The sequence below is a fragment of the Carassius carassius genome, chromosome 32 (assembly GCF_963082965.1).
Source record: "Carassius carassius chromosome 32, fCarCar2.1, whole genome shotgun sequence".
NCBI lineage: Eukaryota > Metazoa > Chordata > Actinopteri > Cypriniformes > Cyprinidae > Carassius > Carassius carassius.
In genome coordinates this window covers 10,429,803-10,450,103 of record NC_081786.1, presented here as the reverse complement: position 1 = coordinate 10,450,103, position 20,301 = coordinate 10,429,803, and the positions used below count along the sequence as shown (strand labels likewise).

The 20,301-nt window shown below is 41.6% G+C and overlaps 1 protein-coding gene across 1 annotated transcript in view; it reads left to right on the top strand.

Annotated features, from left to right (window-relative positions):
- Positions 1-20,084, top strand: part of LOC132113372 (deleted in malignant brain tumors 1 protein-like) — a 33,352-nt gene extending 13,268 nt beyond the window's left edge. Inside the window, exon 8 of the mRNA XM_059521160.1 lies at positions 19,900-20,084. Within this exon, the coding sequence (XP_059377143.1) occupies positions 19,900-19,943 (44 nt within the window). The 3' untranslated portion in view covers positions 19,944-20,084. The remainder of the gene's footprint in view (positions 1-19,899) is intronic.
- The last annotated feature ends 217 nt before the right edge of the window (positions 20,085-20,301 follow it).

Here is a 20,301-nt window from a genome sequence, read left to right as displayed (position 1 = left end):
AATGCTGTTTGTGTGAGTTCCACAATAGAAGCATGTATACAATCAATAAAATAGCTTTTCTTACTCTTACACCCAACACTGTGTCACTTGCCCTGTCTCAGAGCAGCACAGAGCCACAACCCATGATTATATTGGCCTCGCGAGGGCGTGAGAGTGCCAACACCACAAAAACAAGGTGTCACTCTCCCTGTTCAGATGCATCATGTCCCCCATGTTACTACAGGTGACGATTACTATATGTATTTAAATGCTGTTTGTGTTAGTAAAAACTCACAATAGAAGCATGTGTCCAAATTCAACAAAAGAGCTTTCTATTCCTCTTGCACCCAACACTGTGTCACTCGCCCTGACTCAGAGCAGCGCAGAGCCACAACCCTTAATTATAATGGCCTCTCAAGGGCGCAAGAGTGCCACACCATACAATGGCCGCCATGAACCGCCCTCCCGCCAGTGCTTCTAGCCTCGCGGGGGCGGGGCCCTGCTCAAAACAAGCCATTAGTGGCCGTAGAGCTAACGCGTCCGCTGTGTCATTTCATGGACGCTAGGAGGACTATCCCGTGCGTTTCACCATGGATACTGGGAATAATTCACCACAGATATTTTCTCCAGTTCAAACGCAGACCTCCCCGCTTCAATGGCGTGGTCCCGTCACTGACTTTGCCCCAAAACCTTCTTGTTCTGTGACAGGAAGTTCTCAGTCTGCTCGAGAGGGAGCAATTGAGCGAAATCTCCCCACAGATAGAGCAGAATGCGCATGTTGAATTATCTGGATGATTGGCTGAATTTAGCCCACTCAAGAGATGTGCTAATCAGACACATGGAAACAATGCTTCGACATTTGGAAACGCTGGGAATGCGTGTGAATATGCAGAAGAGCGTGTTTTTACTGAGCCTGACTGTAACATATCTGGGAATATGTTTGGACTCGATGGCGATGCGAGCCCATCTCTCTAGAGCAATTTCATCGACTCTGCACTGTTTCAGACGGGGCAGGTCGTTTTCACTGAGGGAATTTCAGAGGCCCTCCGTGCCGCTGTGGGATTTAGCTCTAGTTTTGAGGGCTCTATCTCTACCACCGTTCGAGCCCTTAGCTTCGATTACGGTTAAGGAGCTTCCATGAAGACTGCCTTGCTTCTTGCTCTCGCCTCGGTGAAGCGCATTGGAGACTTTCCTGAGTTTTTGGTGAATGATGTTGCATCTGTTTCGGACCTGGCGACTGTAATTTCACTCTCTGGCCGAGCCCAGTTTATGTTCCAAAGTCACTCAACACACCGTTTGAGGCACAGGTTGTGTCCCTGCCCGCCTTAGCTGCTGAGCCGTCAGCCTCGTGTGACGCTGATGCTCAGAGCGCCTGGACCCTGTTAGGGTTTTACGGATGTATATGGATTGCTCGGCCGCCTTTCGTCAGTCGGACCAGCTGTTCGTGTGCTTGGTGGATGAAATAAGGGATGTGCTGTTTCTAAACAGAGACTTTCTCACTGGATTGTGGACGCTATCGAATGGTAACGAACAGGGCCGTTGCACAAGAACCCGGGCCCTATGCATAGGCAGTCCTGATGGACCCCCATGGCCCCGCCCATGAAAATATCCAGGTAAAATAAAAACACATTCCAGACTTTTCAAGGGCCCTCTCTTCCTTTGGGGCCCTGGTAATCAGTACTGGTTTTACCCCCAGTCTGACGCCCCTGCTAACGAATGCCAGGGGAAGGATTGTCCCCTCAACATCAGAGCTCATTCTGTGAGGACAATATAAATGCTTCCTCGTGGGCCTGGTCTAGAGGTATGTCTATCCAGTATTTATGTTTTGCTGCTGGCTGGTCTTCCCAGAATACATTCGCCAGGTTTTACAAGCTGGATGTACCCTCTGTAGCGTCACATGTATTTTCGGTGAGTTAAGTTTTATTCATGTGTTCTAAACTGTTAACCAGCTATACAGTAGTTACCATGGCTGCTAACTCTATGTTATGGTTTATATGGTTTATGCAGTTGTCACCGCAAACGCCATCGACTCTGTGTTTAACTCTCATGCTTGAGTGCTTATTGCGTTGTGTCTAACTTGTTCAGTGCAGCCTTCGAGTTATTGCATGAAGATATGCAAATTTTGTTAGGGTCGGAGCAGTTGTCTCATTGGTCTAGTTCCGCCTATCAGATGCGAGCACTCTTAGCGACACGGCCATTGGCTAGAACTTTCTTGCTTATGTGTGGGGGTGATTGATTCCGTTCTGGGCTTATCTTCACTGCTCTCACGGCGGGATTTTATACAGTTCCCATATACGTCTTAGCTGACGTAATGTTGAGTTACTGCCTCGAGAAGGGAACGTATCTGGTTCCTATCGTAACCTCGGTTCTCTGAGAGGTGGGAACGAGACATTACGTTAGCCGCCGTGGTTACTGTTTGATCAACTGTGCTAGCGTTCAGTCGTGATTCTGACGTAATTTTTGCACCCATGCATTTCATACTGCCTGCTGACCTGTCAGTATTTGCATGCTTCGCATCAATTGGCCAGCTGTCCCCAGCTGGCGTTAGCCCATAAGATTTCAGTGAAAGTGGAGAAGGGAGGAGTTCCCATAAACGTCTTAGCTGACGTAATGTCTCGTTCCCGCCTCTCAGGGAACCGAGGTTACGATAGTAACCAGAGACATTTCTCTGGTAACACTGTACACAATGTAGCAGCGCGATCACAAACGCTGCTTTATCAGGCATTACTGGTATGATAAAATTAAAATTAGTCTATCAAAACAATCACCGCTGTATAGCGTAACGCAAAGGAGTGGTTTGGAAGTGAATCAGTGAACGAATCATTTAGGAGACGTTGAGCAAGTAAGGTAAAAAATAAATGAATATTATAAGACAATGAAAGTGTTTTTTGCCTTATATGCATGTCAGTCTGTTGTTGGGGACCAAAATATGAACCTTTCATTATCCATAAGAGGCACTTAAATGAATCGACAGTCTATCTGCTAATCTTCAACATGTTTTACACTAAACAATATTTGTGGATTTAACTATTTTTTTATGAGTTTATACCATGAAAAAAAAATGCTGTTTAAGAGAAGTGATAAGAGAATACCTTTTTGAAACAGGTGATTCAGCTTATGCTTAGACGTTTTGGAGTCAAGACTATTCTACAAAAAACAGTCAGTGTAATATATTTTTATCAACATGAGATAAGCAATTGATATTATAGGTATCAGCAGACAATTGTGCATAATCAATTTCATCGATGTACCAAAGCACTGGCTATTTTTTTCAAAAGAATGAGAAAATAATTGCTTTTTTTATGTGCACAAAGGATGTGGATGATGTGAAGTTTTGAACGTTTGTGATCTAAGAAATAAACCAAAGCAGCAAAGACAATCTACAATAGTGTTTACGACTCTATAGAGCCAAGTGGATCCATTAGAGGCAAAAAATAAAATAATTATTATAAATAAATAATAATAAAAAAATAGTCCTGGACACTATGTTTACATATATGTAAATGACATATATAAATTAACACATTTACCCTACAAAAGTGAAATAGATGAGCATGATCTTAAGCTATTGTGAGCTTGTATTGTTTAATATTCTGAAACTTATTGCCAAAGAGTGTGCAAACATGAACTGAGACTAGGGAAGGACTAAGTAACAACATCCCTATCCCGCACATTGATTTTGTTTGGAATACATACATCACTACCAGAGTATACTACATAATTGTGGAAATGACACAGCTGAAGACAATATCCATTTTATATCTGTTGGCACAAAGTTTGTGATAGTGGTGTGATCAGAGATTGCAGTAAAGATAATGTTAATGATGCAATTATATTTTATTTAGAGCAAATAATGCTGCAACAGTGATATGTTGCTTCAAAACACATTTGAATGAGTGTGAACACATGACATTTTTTATGAGAGAGAGAGAGAGTACGCAGTGTGAAGAAGAGACATGAATGGGATAAAGTATGTCAGACCATTTATCTGGGTAACTGAAACAGGCTCTACTTTAATGTCATGTCAAGTCACCTTTATTTATTTCACGAGTTCACCCTTACATCTAATCTGAAGGCAAATAGTTGGCATATTTTGGCGTGCTGTCCTGGGGGAGGGGTCCGGGCCCGGAGCATAGCCCGAACCCAAATAACTCCCCCTATCCCTTATTTGGGATTAATAGATTAGAAGTGAGGAGTTGGGGTGGAGGAGGAATGCCGAAAAACTGTCGTGGGACAGGAGGTAGGAAGACTTGATATATATACGCTTGTGTGCTAGTTAAGATTATTAGCTAAACAAGATGCACCTGTGCCAAATTGGATGATAATCTGATCGTGCTCCTCCTGAACTTTGTTAATAAAACCACATATACTGTAGCGTTTTTAACAAAATACATTGCGTCAAAGCAACTAAACAACATTCATTAGGAAAACAGTGTGTCAATAATACAAAATGACAGTTAAAGGCAGTTCATCATTGAATTCAGTGATGTCATCTCTGTTCAGTTTAAATAGTGTCTGTGCATTTATTTGCAATCAAGTCAACGATATCGCTGTAGATGAAGCGACCCCAACTAAGCAAGCCAGAGGCGACAGCGGCAAGGAACCGAAACTCCATCGGTAACAGAATGGAGAAAAAAAACTTGGGAGAAACCAGGCTCAGTTGGGGGGCCAGTTCTCCTCTGACCAGATGAAACCAGTAGTTCAATTCCAGGCTGCAGCAAAGTCAGATTGTGCAGAAGAATCATCTGTTTCCTGTGGTCTTGTCCTGTTGGTCCTCTGAGACAAGGTCTTTACTGGGGATCTGTATCTGGGGCTCTAGTTGTCCTGGTCTCCGCTGTCTTTCAGGGATGTAGAGGTCCTTTCTAGGTGCTGATCCACCATCTGGTCTGGATACGTACTGGATCCGGGTGACTGCAGTGACCCTCTGATCTGGATACAGACTGGATCTGGTGGCTACGGTGACCTCGGAATAAGAGAGAAACAGACTAATATTAGCGTAGATGCCATTCTTCTAATGATGTAGCCAGTACATTGGGTGGTATGGGAAGTGTTCCCGGTTCTGGTTTACCTAATTAATGCAGCCTAAAAATCCTTGTGTAAGCCATGTTAAAGAGATGGGTCTTTAATCTAGATTTAAACTGCAAGAGTGTGTCTGCCTCCCGAACAACGTTAGGTAGGTTATTCCAGAGTTTAGGCACCAAATAGGAAAAGGATCTGCCGCCCGCAGTTGATTTTGATATTCTAGGTATTATCAAATTGCCTGAGTTTTGAGAACGTAGCAGACGTAGAGGATTAAAATGTAAAAGGAGCTCGTTCAAATACTGAGGTGCTAAACCATTCAGGGCTTTATAAGTAATAAGCAATATTTTAAAATCTATACCGTGTTTGATAGGGAGCCAGTGCAGTGTTGACAGGACCGGGTTAATATGGTCATACTTCCTGGTTCTAGTAAGAACTCTTGCTGCTGCATTTTGGACTAGCTGTAGTTTGTTTACTAAGCGTGCAGAACAACCACCCAATAAAGCATTACAATAATCTAACATTGAAGTCATAAATTCATGGATTAACATTCCTGCATTTGACATTGAGCGCATAGGCCGTAATTTAGATATATTTTTGAGATGGAAAAATGCAGTTTTACAAATGCTAGGAACGTGGCTTTCTAAGGAAAGAAAGAAGATCGCATACCTAGGTTCCTAACTGATGACGAAGAATTGACAGAGCAACCATCAAGTCTTACACAGTGTTCTAGGTTATTAAATGCAGAGTTTTTAAGTCCTATAATTAACACCTCTGTTTTTTCAGAATTTAGCAGTAAGAAATTACTCGTCATCCAGTTTTTTATATCGACTACCAGAGGCGGACAGAGTACACAGCTTCATTACTTGAGTAAAAGTACAGATACCCCTTGCAAAATTTTACTCAAGTACAAGTAAAAGTACTACAGTCAGATGTCTACTTAAGTAAAATTACTGAAGTACTTGTTTTTAAAAGTACTTGAGTATCATGAGTAAAAGAGTACATTTTCTAAATATTGCATTACTACTGCCACAGTGCTTACATTTATGTACAGAAACGTCCTACGTGGAGTTATGAAATATTTTAATGTTAATACCTTTGGAGAATGTAAAAGGAATTGAAAGTAAAATCAAGTCATTTTCATCTTTTTACCATGTTGCTTTATTTAACATTTTTCACTTGCCCACAAGGCAATAGCACAATGGCAACGCTCTGACAAACCTCTGTTAGAGTTTTAATGGATTTTTTGCACCCACATTTGAACCTGACTGTGTTAAACACACCGCATACTCAAGAACATCAAAGCAAATGCTCAGCTTACATTATGTGAAATATCAGAAAAGAAAATCCAGCTAACAATTGTGTGTACAATTGAGTTTCTCTTTTTTCATCAACCAAATCAATAAACTTAAACCAACAAAGAAGGCAATATAGCAATGTTCTGACACACCTCTGATCTTGACCGTGTTATAAACGCAGCATAGAAGAGAAAATAATAATGATTAAAGAAAATCAGCTAATCAGTTGTGTTTAGATCAGCGTACAAAGAAGGAAAAATTCAGCTCATTTGACTGACAGTATTAAGCCCCTTCCTCTCACATTGACATACAGGCAAATACAGGAGAAAATACTTTCAGCTGAATAACACCATTCTCACACACACAATCTATGTGTGATTTTTCTTTTTTCCTTTTTTTTTTCGTCCACATGGAGACGTGTTTCTCTGAATATGAACATTTTTTTTATCGGATAGGCGTTTCGTCCACACGGATCCTTTGGAAGAGTGAAACCTATGTTTTTCGAAACTGGGTCCCAGAGAGGATACATTTGAAAACGCCGCCTTTGTGTTTTCGTGTGGACGGCGAATCCATATAGTTTCTGAAACGATGACGTCATCAGCCCATGTCTCGCCTCTAATCAGAAACCGCTACGTCACATAACAGCAACAAAAACATGAACAAACACTGAACGATTGTCTTTTTATTAACTAACATTAACACAGATTAATAAATGTATTGTTCCATGTTCGTTTGTGTACCACACGCAAGGTTTATGAGCATAGTCCATGTCTTCTTCTCCGTTTTAAGTGTATCTCTGTTGCATAATTACAGTGCCACATGCTGGTCTGGCATATATACTACATCGTTTTGTGGTTTCATGTGGTCACGGATATTTCTTGAGACGAGGAAAAAAAAAAGATCGGATTGGGGTAAACTCCGTCTCCGTGTGGACGGGGCCGAAGAAGAACTTACGTTTATAGAAATGTAGCGGAGTAAAGAGTACAATATTTGCCTCTCAAATGTACTTGAGTTAAGTCATGAGTACTCCCCAAAAATGATACTCGATTAAAGTACAGATCCCTCAAAATTGTACTTAAGTAGTGGACTCAAGTAAATGTACTCCGTTACTGTCCGGCTCTGTCGACTACGCATTCCATTAGTTTTTCAAATTGGTGTGTTTCACTGGGCCGCAAAGAAATAAAGAGCTGAGTATCATCAGCATAACAGTGAAAGCTAACACCATGTTTCCTGATGATATCTCCCAAGGGTAACATATAAAGTGTGAAGAGTAGCGGCCCTAGTACTGAGCCTTGAGGTACTCCATACTGCACTTGTGATCGATATGATACATCTTCATTCACTGCTACAAACTGATGGCGGTCATATACTGTAAGTACGATTTAAACCATGCTAATGCACTTCCATTAATGCAAACAAAGTGTTCAAGTCTATGCAAAAGAATTTTGTGGTCAATTGTGTCAAACGCAGCACTAACATCCAATAAAACTAATAGAGAGATACAACCACGATCAGATGATAAGAGCAGGTCATTTGTAACTCTAAGGAGAGCAGTCTCAGTACTATGATACGGTCTAAATCCTGACTGGAAATCCTCACATATACCATAGAAGGAATATAATTGTGAGGATACCACCTTTTCTAGTATCTTGGACATAAAAGGGAGATTCGAGATTGGTCTATAATTAACTAGTTCTTTGGGGTCAAGTTGTGGTTTTTTGATGAGAGGCTTAATAACAGCCAGTTTGAAGGTTTTGGGGACATATCCTAATGACAATGAGGAATTAATAATAGTCAGAAGAGGATCTATGACTTCTGGAAAGCACCTCTTTTAGGAGCTTAGATGGTATAGGGTCTAACATATATGTTGTTGGTTTAGATGATTTAACAAGTTTATACAATTCTTCCTCTCCTATAGTAGAGAATGAGTGGAACTGTTTCTTCAGGGGGTCTATAGTGCACTGTCTGATGCGATACTGTAGCTGACGGCTGAATGGTTATCTCTAATAGTATCGATTTTAGAAGTAAAGTAGTTCATAGTCATTACTACTGTGATGTTGGGAAATGTCAACACTTGTTGAGGCTTTATTTTTCGTTAATTTAGCCACTGTACTGAATAAATACCTGGGGTTATGTTTGTTTTCTTCTAAAAGAGAAGAAAAGTAATCGGATCTAGCAGTTTTTAATGCTTTTCTGTAGGATAGGTTACTTTCCCACCAAGCAATACGAAATACCTCTAGTTTTGTTTTCCTCCAGCTGCGCTCCATTTTTCGAGCTGGTCTCTTTAGGGATGTCTCTCATGTCACACCACAGACTTGCTCTCTTTTCTTTTACGGAGTGTCTATTTACACTAAATGCATAGAGCCTGCCTTGTTGGCAGAGGCCAATTTACACTAACTTAGGGTACGTGTAGGGAGGGCTTTATTGTCCCAATAAGGTGGCATCCATTTAATAATTTGAATTAAAATTTACACTCAAGGTATTATTGCATATTGTTTTTATAATGTACTACAATACTGAGGTGCAGATAGTTGCCACTATTTGCAATAAGTAGTATAAATAGCCAAAAATCCTACTATTTTAGCATAGTGTAAATAGCTATTTGCACTTAGTGTAAATAGCATCTATCGCTAAGAAAATATGCTATTTTCACTTACTGCAAATACCATGTAATTGCATTTTACACTTAGTGCAAATAGCCACTGCCTTTGTTTTATACGTACATTTCATATTTTTGTAAAACTTTATATTTTTGTAAGGTAATGGTAAAAACCTTCACTAAAATTATGTGTTCGATATCATTAACATTATCACTCTCAAACTTTGCATCAACACACAAGAGTAATAATAAATGTTGCATAATATTCATCTGTATCGTTATAGCTTTTTCCCAGCACAGGCTCCAGGATATTCGTGTGTCATAAGGAAATCCTTAGGCTGATTTTGACTATATAAGTAATGACTGGAAAGTTGAAGACAAACTTGATCGGAAGAGAAAGATGGAAGCTTTGACTCTCCTTCTGTGTCTGCTTTCAACTGCCTTTCAGGGTAAGATTATCATTCACTGGCAAAAACTGTACAACTTAAAAAACAGCTGCTAGCTGTCGTCATATGTTTTGCTAAAATGACTTCTCAGTTCAGAGAGGTGACTTTGTAATCATAGATAAAAAAAAACATTACACATACAGAAAGACAAGTATTATATTACAAGTTGTGCCTTTTTCATTTTACAGCTAAAATAATTGAGTCACAGACAACAGGTAAATATCCTTCAAAATTATATAGTGAAGAACATTTCTTTTTATGCTGTCTTTTTATATAAGATACGTTGTTAATTTTTTTTAGGTGGCTGGTTATATTCCACTGAAGGTACTTCAGGTATGTATGCATGTCTGTATAGTGTTTAGAATAACTTTATGCACTGATTATCTGGGTTTTTTCTCTGTTTTCATGAAAATTCTAAATATTTTTATTCTCTTGTTTTCTATCTCTATATTTTTAAGAACCATGTGGTGGCTATATGACAGATGCAATGGGTGAATTGTTCAGTCCCCAGTACCCTAATAATGCACAATGTATATGGACTATCCATAGCACAGGGAACACAACCGTCTCACTGACCTTCACTGATTTAGAGTAGGAAACAATTCTTTCATTATACTTGTTTGGTACTAGTTCATTGTCACGGTTATATTAAATGATCTTCATTTATAGAATAAGTCTGCATCTTTCATCCAAGTAAAAATTGCTAAATGTTTTTTTTTATTTTTTGTAAAGACCTATTATATGTCCTTAAATGTTCTTTGATGAAATATTAGTATGGTTTTACAAAAACTAAACGCATACATTTGTGTGTGTTTCTCCTAACTGCATGCTAGTTTGGAAACATGCTGTGATTACATCAGCGTTTATGATGGTCCTTCTACCTTCCTCCCCTTACTGGGAGAAATAAAGGAGTACATGAACCAGACTTTTAATTCCACCTACAGTGATCTGACTGTGTTTTTCTACCGTGACAGCAGTGTCACTGTCACGTAAAAGAACACAAAATCCAATTGCAAGTAAAACAGTTTATTTGCCACAACGCAAACAGCAGGGAACAAGAAAATAGAGCAGGTGAGCTGGTGAACAGGTGAGCTGGTGAATCGGTGAGCTGGAGAGCTGTCTCTGTAACACGGAGACTATGAGGCACTGACCCGAACCAACCCAGAGAATTCTCCTAGGAACAGGCGTGGAAGCACACTGAGCTATCTCCTTGGCAGAGCGCAAGAAGAGTGATCTGAGGACAGAGAGCAAGACCAGCATCGACAAACACAAACAACGATCTGACAACATGCAGTAACAACCACAAGACAGATAAAGACAGGACAGAACCAGCATCAGGTGCAGCCATGCTGATTAGCTCATCAGCCCAATGATTGCCGGAGCAATGCTGAATGAACAATCAGACAGAAACGAGAAAACAGACATGCAGAATGAACACACAGATCTATGAACCGTGACAGTACCCCTCCTCCTAGGAGCGCCTCCTGGCGCTTCCAGAGGAACCTACCTGGCGATTGTAATCATCAATAAGCGAATGATCCAATATGTCCCTAGCGGGAACCAAACTCCTCTCCTCCGGACCGTAACCCTCCCAGTCCACCAAGTACTGAAATCCGCGTCCCCTCCGCCTCGAGTCCAGAATACGCCTTACCGAATAAGTGAGTTCCCCATCTACGAGTCGCGGCGGTGGGGGAACTGGGACAGGCGGATTAATGGGGGCACGAAAAAGGGGCTTTAATTTGGAGACATGGAAGACGGGATGAATTCTCCTGTACGCAGGAGGAAGTTTGAGGCGGACTGCCACTGGACTAATAATCTTGGTGACAGTAAACGGGCCGATAAATTTGGGAGCAAGCTTCTTACAGACGGAACGGAGAGGAATATCTTTAGATGAAAGCCACACTTTTTGACCAACAACGTAGACGGGTGGCTCAGACCGGTGGCGATCGGCCTGGGCCTTGGTGCGCGCCCCCACCTGGAGGATGGCTTCTCTAGCCCTCCTCCAGGTGCGGTGGCACCTCTGGACAAAGGCGTGAGCAGAGGGGACCGCGACTTCGGATTCCATACTCTGAAAGATAGGTGGCTGGTAACCTATGCTACACTGAAACGGAGATAGGCCCGTGGATGACACTGGTAAAGAATTGTGTGCGTACTCCACCCATGAGAGTTGCTGACTCCAAGAGGATGGGTTTTGAGACACCAAACACCGCAATATCCGTTCCAAATCTTGGTTGGCCCTCTCCGTCTGACCATTACTCTGGGGATGAAACCCAGAAGAAAGACTAACAGTCGCCCCTAACAAACGACAAAATTCTTTCCAAAATTTGGAAACAAACTGAGGCCCCCTGTCAGAGACCACGTCTGCCGGGAGGCCATGAATACGAAAGACGTGATCAATGACAGCAACCGCTGTTTCTCTGGCTGAGGGTAATTTGGGCAGAGGAACAAAATGAGTTGCCTTCGAGAACCGGTCCACCACGGTCAAAACTACCGTGTTACCCTGCGATGGCGGGAGTCCCGAAACAAAATCTAGCGAAATGTGGGACCAGGGTCTCGAAGGAACCGACAGCGGCTGAAGGAGTCCAGCAGGGGGTTGATTGGAAATCTTAGAAGTGGCACAGACAGAGCAAGCCAAAACAAAATGACGTATATCCCGGGCCATAGAGTGCCACCAGAACCGCTGTTTGACAAGAAATACTGTAGGATTTACCCCTGGATGACAAGCTACTTTGGAACAATGGCCCCAACGGATGACCTCGGACCGTAATTCTTCTGGCACAAATAAACTACTCGGTGGGCATCCAGGCGGAGGCGTTACCCCTTCTAAGGCCTTACGGACCTTCGACTCGATCTCCCAAGTCATACCAAATACCACGATGTCATGTGGCACTATAGACTCGGGAGACAACGGGCGTTCAGATTTATCAAAAATACGGGACAAGGCATCAGGTTTAACGTTCTTAGAACCTGGACGATAAGAAATTGAAAAACGAAAACGACTGAAAAATAAGGCCCACCGAGCTTGCCTAGAATTTAACCTTTTAGCAGAACTGATGTATTCAAGGTTCTTATGGTCAGTCCAGACTATAAAGGGTTCCTCCGAACCCTCCAACCAATGTCGCCATTCTTCCAAAGCGAGCTTAACTGCCAGCAACTCTCTATTACCAATGTCATAATTACATTCGGCAGGAGAAAAACGATGAGAATAATATGCGCAAGGGTGAACCTTACCATCCGTGGAAGAACGCTGGGAAAGAACCGCACCAGCCCCGACCTCTGACGCATCGACCTCCACCACGAACTGACGGAAGGGGTCAGGGGCCACCAGAATGGGAGCTGAAACAAAGCAACTCTTTAATTTGCAGAACGTAGCTTCCGCCATGCTAGACCACCTGAACGTCATCTTGGCGGAGGTCAAGGCAGTCAAAGGGGCGGCTAGCTGGCTGTAATTGCGAATAAAACGGCGGTAAAAATTGGCAAAGCCCAGAAACCTCTGCAGGGCCTTGCGGGAATCTGGGGTTGGCCAATCTACCACAGCCTGGACTTTGTTGGGATCCATGCGTAATCCCTCGGATGATATGATGTACCCTAGAAAAGAAACAGATTGTGCGTGAAAAATGCATTTCTCCGCCTTGACAAAAAGCCCATTCTCTAGCAGCCTCTGAAGCACTACCCTGACGTGCTGAACATGTTCCTGGAGAGAATGAGAAAATATCAAAATGTCATCCAGGTAGACATATATGAACTGATCAACCATGTCTCTCAGCACATCATTGACTAGTGCCTGGAAGACCGCGGGAGCATTAGAGAGCCCAAATGGCATAACAAGATACTCAAAATGCCCCCTGGAGGTATTAAAAGCGGTCTTCCATTCATCCCCATTTCTTATGCGAACCAGATGATAGGCATTGCGAAGATCCAATTTTGTGAAAAAGGAAGCACCCTGCAGACTCTCGAAGGCTGAGGACATCAACGGCAAAGGGTAGGTATTCTTTACCGTGATACTATTCAACCCTCGATAGTCGATACAAGGACGCAGGGAACCATCTTTCTTTTCCACAAAAAAAATCCTGCACCTGCAGGAGAAGAAGAAGGACGGATGATCTTGGCTGCAAGAAAATCAGAAATATATTTCTCCATGGCCTCCCTCTCCGGTACGGAAAGTGAGTATAACCTGCCTTTAGGCGGAGAAGTACCTGACAATAAATCTATTGCACAATCATAAGGACGATGCGGAGGAAGAGAAGCAGCCCGGGACTTACTGAACACTCCCTTCAGGTCAAGATACTCCGCGGGCACGTTTAACAGATCCACATGTTCATCCTGCAACACAGAACAAGACACAGAAGAGCAAGCGGACAACAAACATGATGCATGACAATATTCACTCCAGGATGAGACTGTGCTTAGTTGCCAGTTTATATTGGGGTTGTGTAACACTAGCCAGGGGTGACCCAAAACCACAGGAGCCAAAGGGGAATCAGTCAAATAAAAAGAAATGGTCTCAGTGTGGTTGCCCGAAGTGATAAGACTCACCGACTCAGTGGCATGAGTGATGGGTGGAAGCGACTGACCACAGAGGGCACTGACTGAGATAGGTGGACTAAGTGGAACTGCACGAATACCCAGCTTAGACGCTGTCCCACAATCCAAAAAATTACCCTCTGCACCAGAATCCACCAGTGCTTTACAAGAGAAAATGTCCCGGCCCCTCCGTATTTGAACCGAGAGCAGAGTTACCGGGGAGGAGGACTTCTGAGTGGTGACTCCGCCCGTCAGTAGCCTCCTTACTGACGAGCTCTGGTTTTTACCGGGCACTGTGCAGCGATGTGACCTGCGGCACCACAGTATAGGCATAGCCCCAGGTTCCTACGCCTGTCCTTCTCCTCTCGAGAAAGGTGAGCCCTGCCCACCTGCATGGGTTCTGGATCAAAGCGGTGATCAGTTGTCTTCTCCGCCATGGCTGCAAACTGGTCACGCTGATGTAGTCTGGTGTCCACTCGGATGGCCAGATCGATCAATCCGTCGAGTGAAGTGGGTAATTCCAGGGTGTAAATCTCCTTAATGATCCGGTCGGCCAATCCATGCCTAAACATGTCCCACTGCGCTTCTTGGTTCCAGTTGCATTCTGCAGCCAATGTTCGAAACTCAATAGAATAATCCGTAACTGACCGATCTCCTTGGCGTAACTCCGCCAATTCCCTTGCCGCCTCCCTACCAGATGCAGCCCGATCAAAAACCTTCCTGAGCTCCTCAGAAAACAATTGGAATGAAGAACAGCAAGTGTGTCCTTGTTCCCACACCGTTGTTCCCCAGAGAGCCGCTCGTCCAGAAAGCAGAGTTATGATAAAAGCCACTTTGGACTCCTCTGTAGGAAAAGACGAAGGCTGGAGAGCAATGTGAAGAGAGCAAGTGGTCAAAAATGAACGACATAACAGGGGCTCACCGGAATAAACAGTTGGAGGCGGTAGACGAGGCTCAATGCGTCGGTTGGTGATATCCACAGGTGGAAACATCGGAGGATTAAGCGCAGTGGGTTGTTGGGCAGATTCAGGTTTTAACTGTCTGACCTGAGTGGTGAGATCAGAGACCTGCGTGACGAGTGCCTGCACTGCACGACCAGTAGCCATGATTTGCTCCTCTTGCTGTGCAAAACGACTATTGCTACTGGTAAGAATGTCTCTCAGCTCTGCCATACTTGCTGGATCCATCTTGGTCAGATCGTTCTGTCACGTAAAAGAACACAAAATCCAATTGCAAGTAAAACAGTTTATTTGCCACAACGCAAACAGCAGGGAACAAGAAAATAGAGCAGGTGAGCTGGTGAACAGGTGAGCTGGTGAATCGGTGAGCTGGAGAGCTGTCTCTGTAACACGGAGACTATGAGGCACTGACCCGAACCAACCCAGAGAATTCTCCTAGGAACAGGCGTGGAAGCACACTGAGCTATCTCCTTGGCAGAGCGCAAGAAGAGTGATCTGAGGACAGAGAGCAAGACCAGCATCGACAAACACAAACAACGATCTGACAACATGCAGTAACAACCACAAGACAGATAAAGACAGGACAGAACCAGCATCAGGTGCAGCCATGCTGATTAGCTCATCAGCCCAATGATTGCCGGAGCAATGCTGAATGAACAATCAGACAGAAACGAGAAAACAGACATGCAGAATGAACACACAGATCTATGAACCGTGACAGTCACAAGTAGAGGATTTCACGCAAACTGGGTCTTTGGTATGTGATTAAAAGACATTAATAGAATTTGATAAACCATATGACTTTCAACCTCTCTTTCCCTCTGCTATGTCAAATTTCTAGTACTTTTCTCATAGTTACAGCTGTGTCTATCTTTTTATTCTGTTTTCCATATTCCATCACTATGCGCAGAATCATGTGGTGGCTATATGACAGATTGGACAGGTGAATTGTTCAGTCCCCAGTACCCTAATAACTACCCTGATAACTCATATTGCACATGGACCATTCATAGCACAGGGAACATGACAGTGTTACTGACCTTCACCGATGTTGCGTATGACTATTTTTGAATTTCCTTCTTTTGGAATGGATACTGTATACTGAAAATGTGTAAGTTTTACATTTCTTTTTTGCAAGGAAACATTACAACAACATACTATTGAGCTGGAAAAACAAATATATTTACATTTTATTTTCTCTGTCCTCTCTGCTTGCTAGTTTGGAGACATGCTGTGATTACATCAAAGTATATGATGGTCCTTCAACCCTCCACCCCTTACTGGGAGAAATACGGGAGTACAGGAACCAGTCTTTCAAATCCAGCAGCAATGATCTGACTGTGTTTTTCTACAGTGATCACAGTGTAACAAGTAGAGGATTTCATGCAAACTGGGTATTTGTAGGTAAGCAATTAAAAAAAAAAAAAAAAATATATATATATATATATATATATATATATATATATATATATTTATAAAACTTGACTGTAATATTACGAATTTCAACCTAGTTTTATTTATAAAATTTCTAGTCATTTTGCGATTATTGTTTTAAATGCAAGTATCAAAGTTAACATAATTTGGCAATGGAACTACATTTCTTTTTTTCCAAATATTTTTTCCTTAAAAATGCTAAAAAAAATACGTATTCCCACCTATAAAGACATTCTCCACTTTCACATCAACTACATAAATTCAGTTTTCTATTTTAAATCAGCTCTCATCGTCAGTATTGAGATAAGATATGCTGCATGATGTATTAAAGGCATGAGTTTAAATAAATAAATAAACAAAATAAAAATTATAATTTATTATTTTTCCCTTTTCTTGAGCTTCCTGCGATGGTAACTGTGGCCTTTTTTTGGGCTCCTGTGCTTGTGACGACGTCTGTCATAGGTTTGGGGACTGTTGCCCTGATTATGATGGTGAGTTCCTCTTGGTCCTCTTGACCGACATTTCAGAGTAAAAACATAACTTTGCTCTAAGCACAGGCCAGTGTATTACTTGTTTTATATATATATATATATATATATATATATATATATATATATATATATATATATATATATATATATATATATATATATATATATATATATATATATATATATATATATTAATAATTGTGTGTAAAAGATGCAAAGAAGAGATGAGATGTAAGAAATCTGTAAAGCACTGATAAGATAAATGAAAATTTTTTTGATATTGTAAATATTGTTTCCCAACAGGATTGTTTGAAAGGGCTCATAGTGATAAGTTCTTTCTTCTTTTTACTCAGACTATTGCACAGTGTCCACAACATCAGGTACAGCTATCACAATCAATAACTGAAACTAATATACATACAGCTTATAATATAATTTATTGTGAAGATACTTGAAATACTAGTTCAACAACACTTTAATTTTCTTTTTCAACGATCATTTGAATGATTACACAGAGGCTCCCTCAGATGACCCCTGCTACAGCTACACTGTACTGGACGAACCTTGGAGAGCCACTGACTATCAGAATGACTCTGTCTTAATGTGTGACCGGAATGTGAATTGGTTTGGCTGGTATCGTCTCTTCATTCATGGCCAGAGTGCCCAGATGCCAAACATGTGTATTGATGAGTACAAATGTGGCACTCATGCCCCACTGTGGTTAAATGGTGAACACCCAAAAGCCGAGGATGGAGTGGTCACCCGAGGTGTCTGTGGTCACTGGCACAATAACTGCTGCTATTACAATTCTACTCCCATTAGAGTGAAAGCCTGTCCAGGCGATTATTATGTCTATGAATTTGTTAGGCCAAGTGTGTGTGCTGTGTCATACTGTGCAGGTAATCATATTTACATTTGATCAACAAAAACCTTTATTTTTGTGTCTCTATTGAAAACTACTAGTCATTAAAATATATCTTACAGATGTGTCGAACATCAACACCACATATACAACTGTTGCAGCGGAGACCATCTCATTTGGTAATGGCCATAAGGGCTATAATACATGAATTTTCACATTGCTGGCTATATACACGTGCAGTCAACATGAAATGTCTCAGCCTCTTTTCAAGGATACCTTTAAATTTATTGATCAACAGTTGTTTCAGCATTATCTATTGTGCCGATTTTGCTAACATTTTCTCCTCTTTTCTCCTTGTTTCTCATGTATTTTGTGGGCATCACAATCTCCAGTTCCTCACCCTGAATGTGGAGGACACCTGTATGGTTCTGGTCTGTTTTCCAGTTCAAACTACCCAAACTATTACCATGACAATGCCTACTGTGTGTGGTATCTCTCTGCTGAGCAAGGACAGAGGATCTTCCTGACATTTGCTGATGTGCAGTAAGTGAGCATATAAGTAATATATTACAAGAATCTATATAAAAAAATGGTTCTAGAAGCAGTGTTATTATTGAGGGTTTTTGTGCTGAACCACTAACGACCTACAGGTGGAACCATTTAGATGTCTTGTTGAATTTCGGTTAAATATCTTAAATATCTCAGATTGGAGCGCTGCTGTAACTGTGACTACATCACAGTATACGATGGCTCTTCCACTGGTCATCCTCAGCTGGGAAAGGTCTGCTTCAATGACACAACACACCAACTGTTTCATTCTTCTTCACGATACTTGACTGTTGTCTTCAGGAGTGACGCCTCTGGTGTCAGCCATGGTTTTAAGGCCCTTTTCACAAGCTCTCTCACTGCAGATCGAGGTAATGTCCTATGAAATAATTTTTAAATGCTAAACAGCTGTATTTATTATAAAATATGAATACATTTAAATAAATACTTTAAATACATACAAATACATTGAGGGGATGAAATTCCCTCTCTGCAGGTCGTGTGGATTGTTCCTCAGACTACATGGTCATTGCCATTTAGAGATCTTACCTGAACTCCCTCGGGTTGAATGCAGATGACCTTTATGTGGACGACCATCTTTGCAGACCCACTATTAGCAGTACTGAAGTTGTGTTCAGCTTCCCACTTGATGCATGTGGAACCGCCAAAGAGGTATGATCTTACACAAGTGCCGGGCTCCAGTTTTGATATAAGGGGTGGTATCTCTGTTTTCTTTTGCCAAACCTTAGAATGTTTAAATCACATAATATATTCTGTTCTTTGTTTCTTCCTACTAGATGATGAATGGTTATGTGTCCTACACCAACAATGTACGGGCCTCTCAATCTCAGTCAGGTGAAATCACTCGCCAGTCACAGTTCCTGCTACGCGTGGGCTGCCGAATGGAGCCAGACACCATGGTGCAGATATTCTACAGGGCCAGTGAGATCACCAATGCCAACATCACAGGAACGGGCCACTTCAATGCCAGCATTGCCTTCTACACATCCAACAGTTTCTACCAGAAAATGTATGACTCTCCATATGAAGTGAACTTGAATCAGCTTCTGTATGTTCAGGTCGAGCTAAACAGGCCTGACAACAGTCTGGATCTCTTCCTGGACACCTGTGTAGCGTCTCCAAATCCCAATGACTTCAAAGATCGCTCCTATGACCTGCTGCGTAATGGGTGAGACCCTCTTATTCTTAAATGTAACTCCCTTCGACGTCATATCATATGTGACAGTAGAATCATTTGGGCTCATAGACTGCATTAAGTAAAAATTCTGTTTTTCCTAGTCTAAATATGTTCTTGTACTCATTAGCATTAATAGTTTGGCTGTAGATTAAACTGTATCTAAATAATTTTTCTCTTTTGTCTTTTGTAGATGTCCCAGAGACAACACATATTATTCCTACACCAGCGGTCAACACTATTATGCTCGGTTCAGTTTCAGAGCTTTCAAGTTCCTCCGGACTCATGCCTATGTGTACCTGCAGTGTAAGGTGATCATCTGCCCTGATAACTATTACAACTCTCGCTGCCGCCAAGGTTGCCGCTTCCGTCACAAGAGATCCCTTGACAGCACCTACCACACCAATACTGTGAGGCTGGGGCCAATCAAACTCAAAGGTCAGAGGCCACTAACAGGTATCATTTGTAATGAATTTACCTGTCAGTGTTTGAATCATAAATACTGAGATTTCCTAATGACTGTCCATTCATGTCTCTTTCTGTCAAGGACAAAGGCATGATGTGAAGGATTCAGAGAATCCAAAGGAATGAACTGGACAGGATGCATGAAGTAATCATCTGCTTGATCATCACCTTAATCATTACTATTAATTAATCTTTATTAACCACCCAGCAAATTAATTGAAAGACAAATTGTATTTCTGTAATTTAATAAAGCATTTCTTAACAGCAGTTCGCATCATTAGTGTCTGAAGTTGTTTATATTCTCTTGTATTCCATTCATTATGTTTATATCGCCTTTCTGAAATGAATTAACAAAATGCAAGGTACACAACAAACTGACAAACATTATATATCTCATGCAAAACAAGTTTAGTTCCCACCCTGTTACATTTAAATGTTTAGGAAGTTTGGATGTTATTGACTTCTATATTAAAATTAATAAATT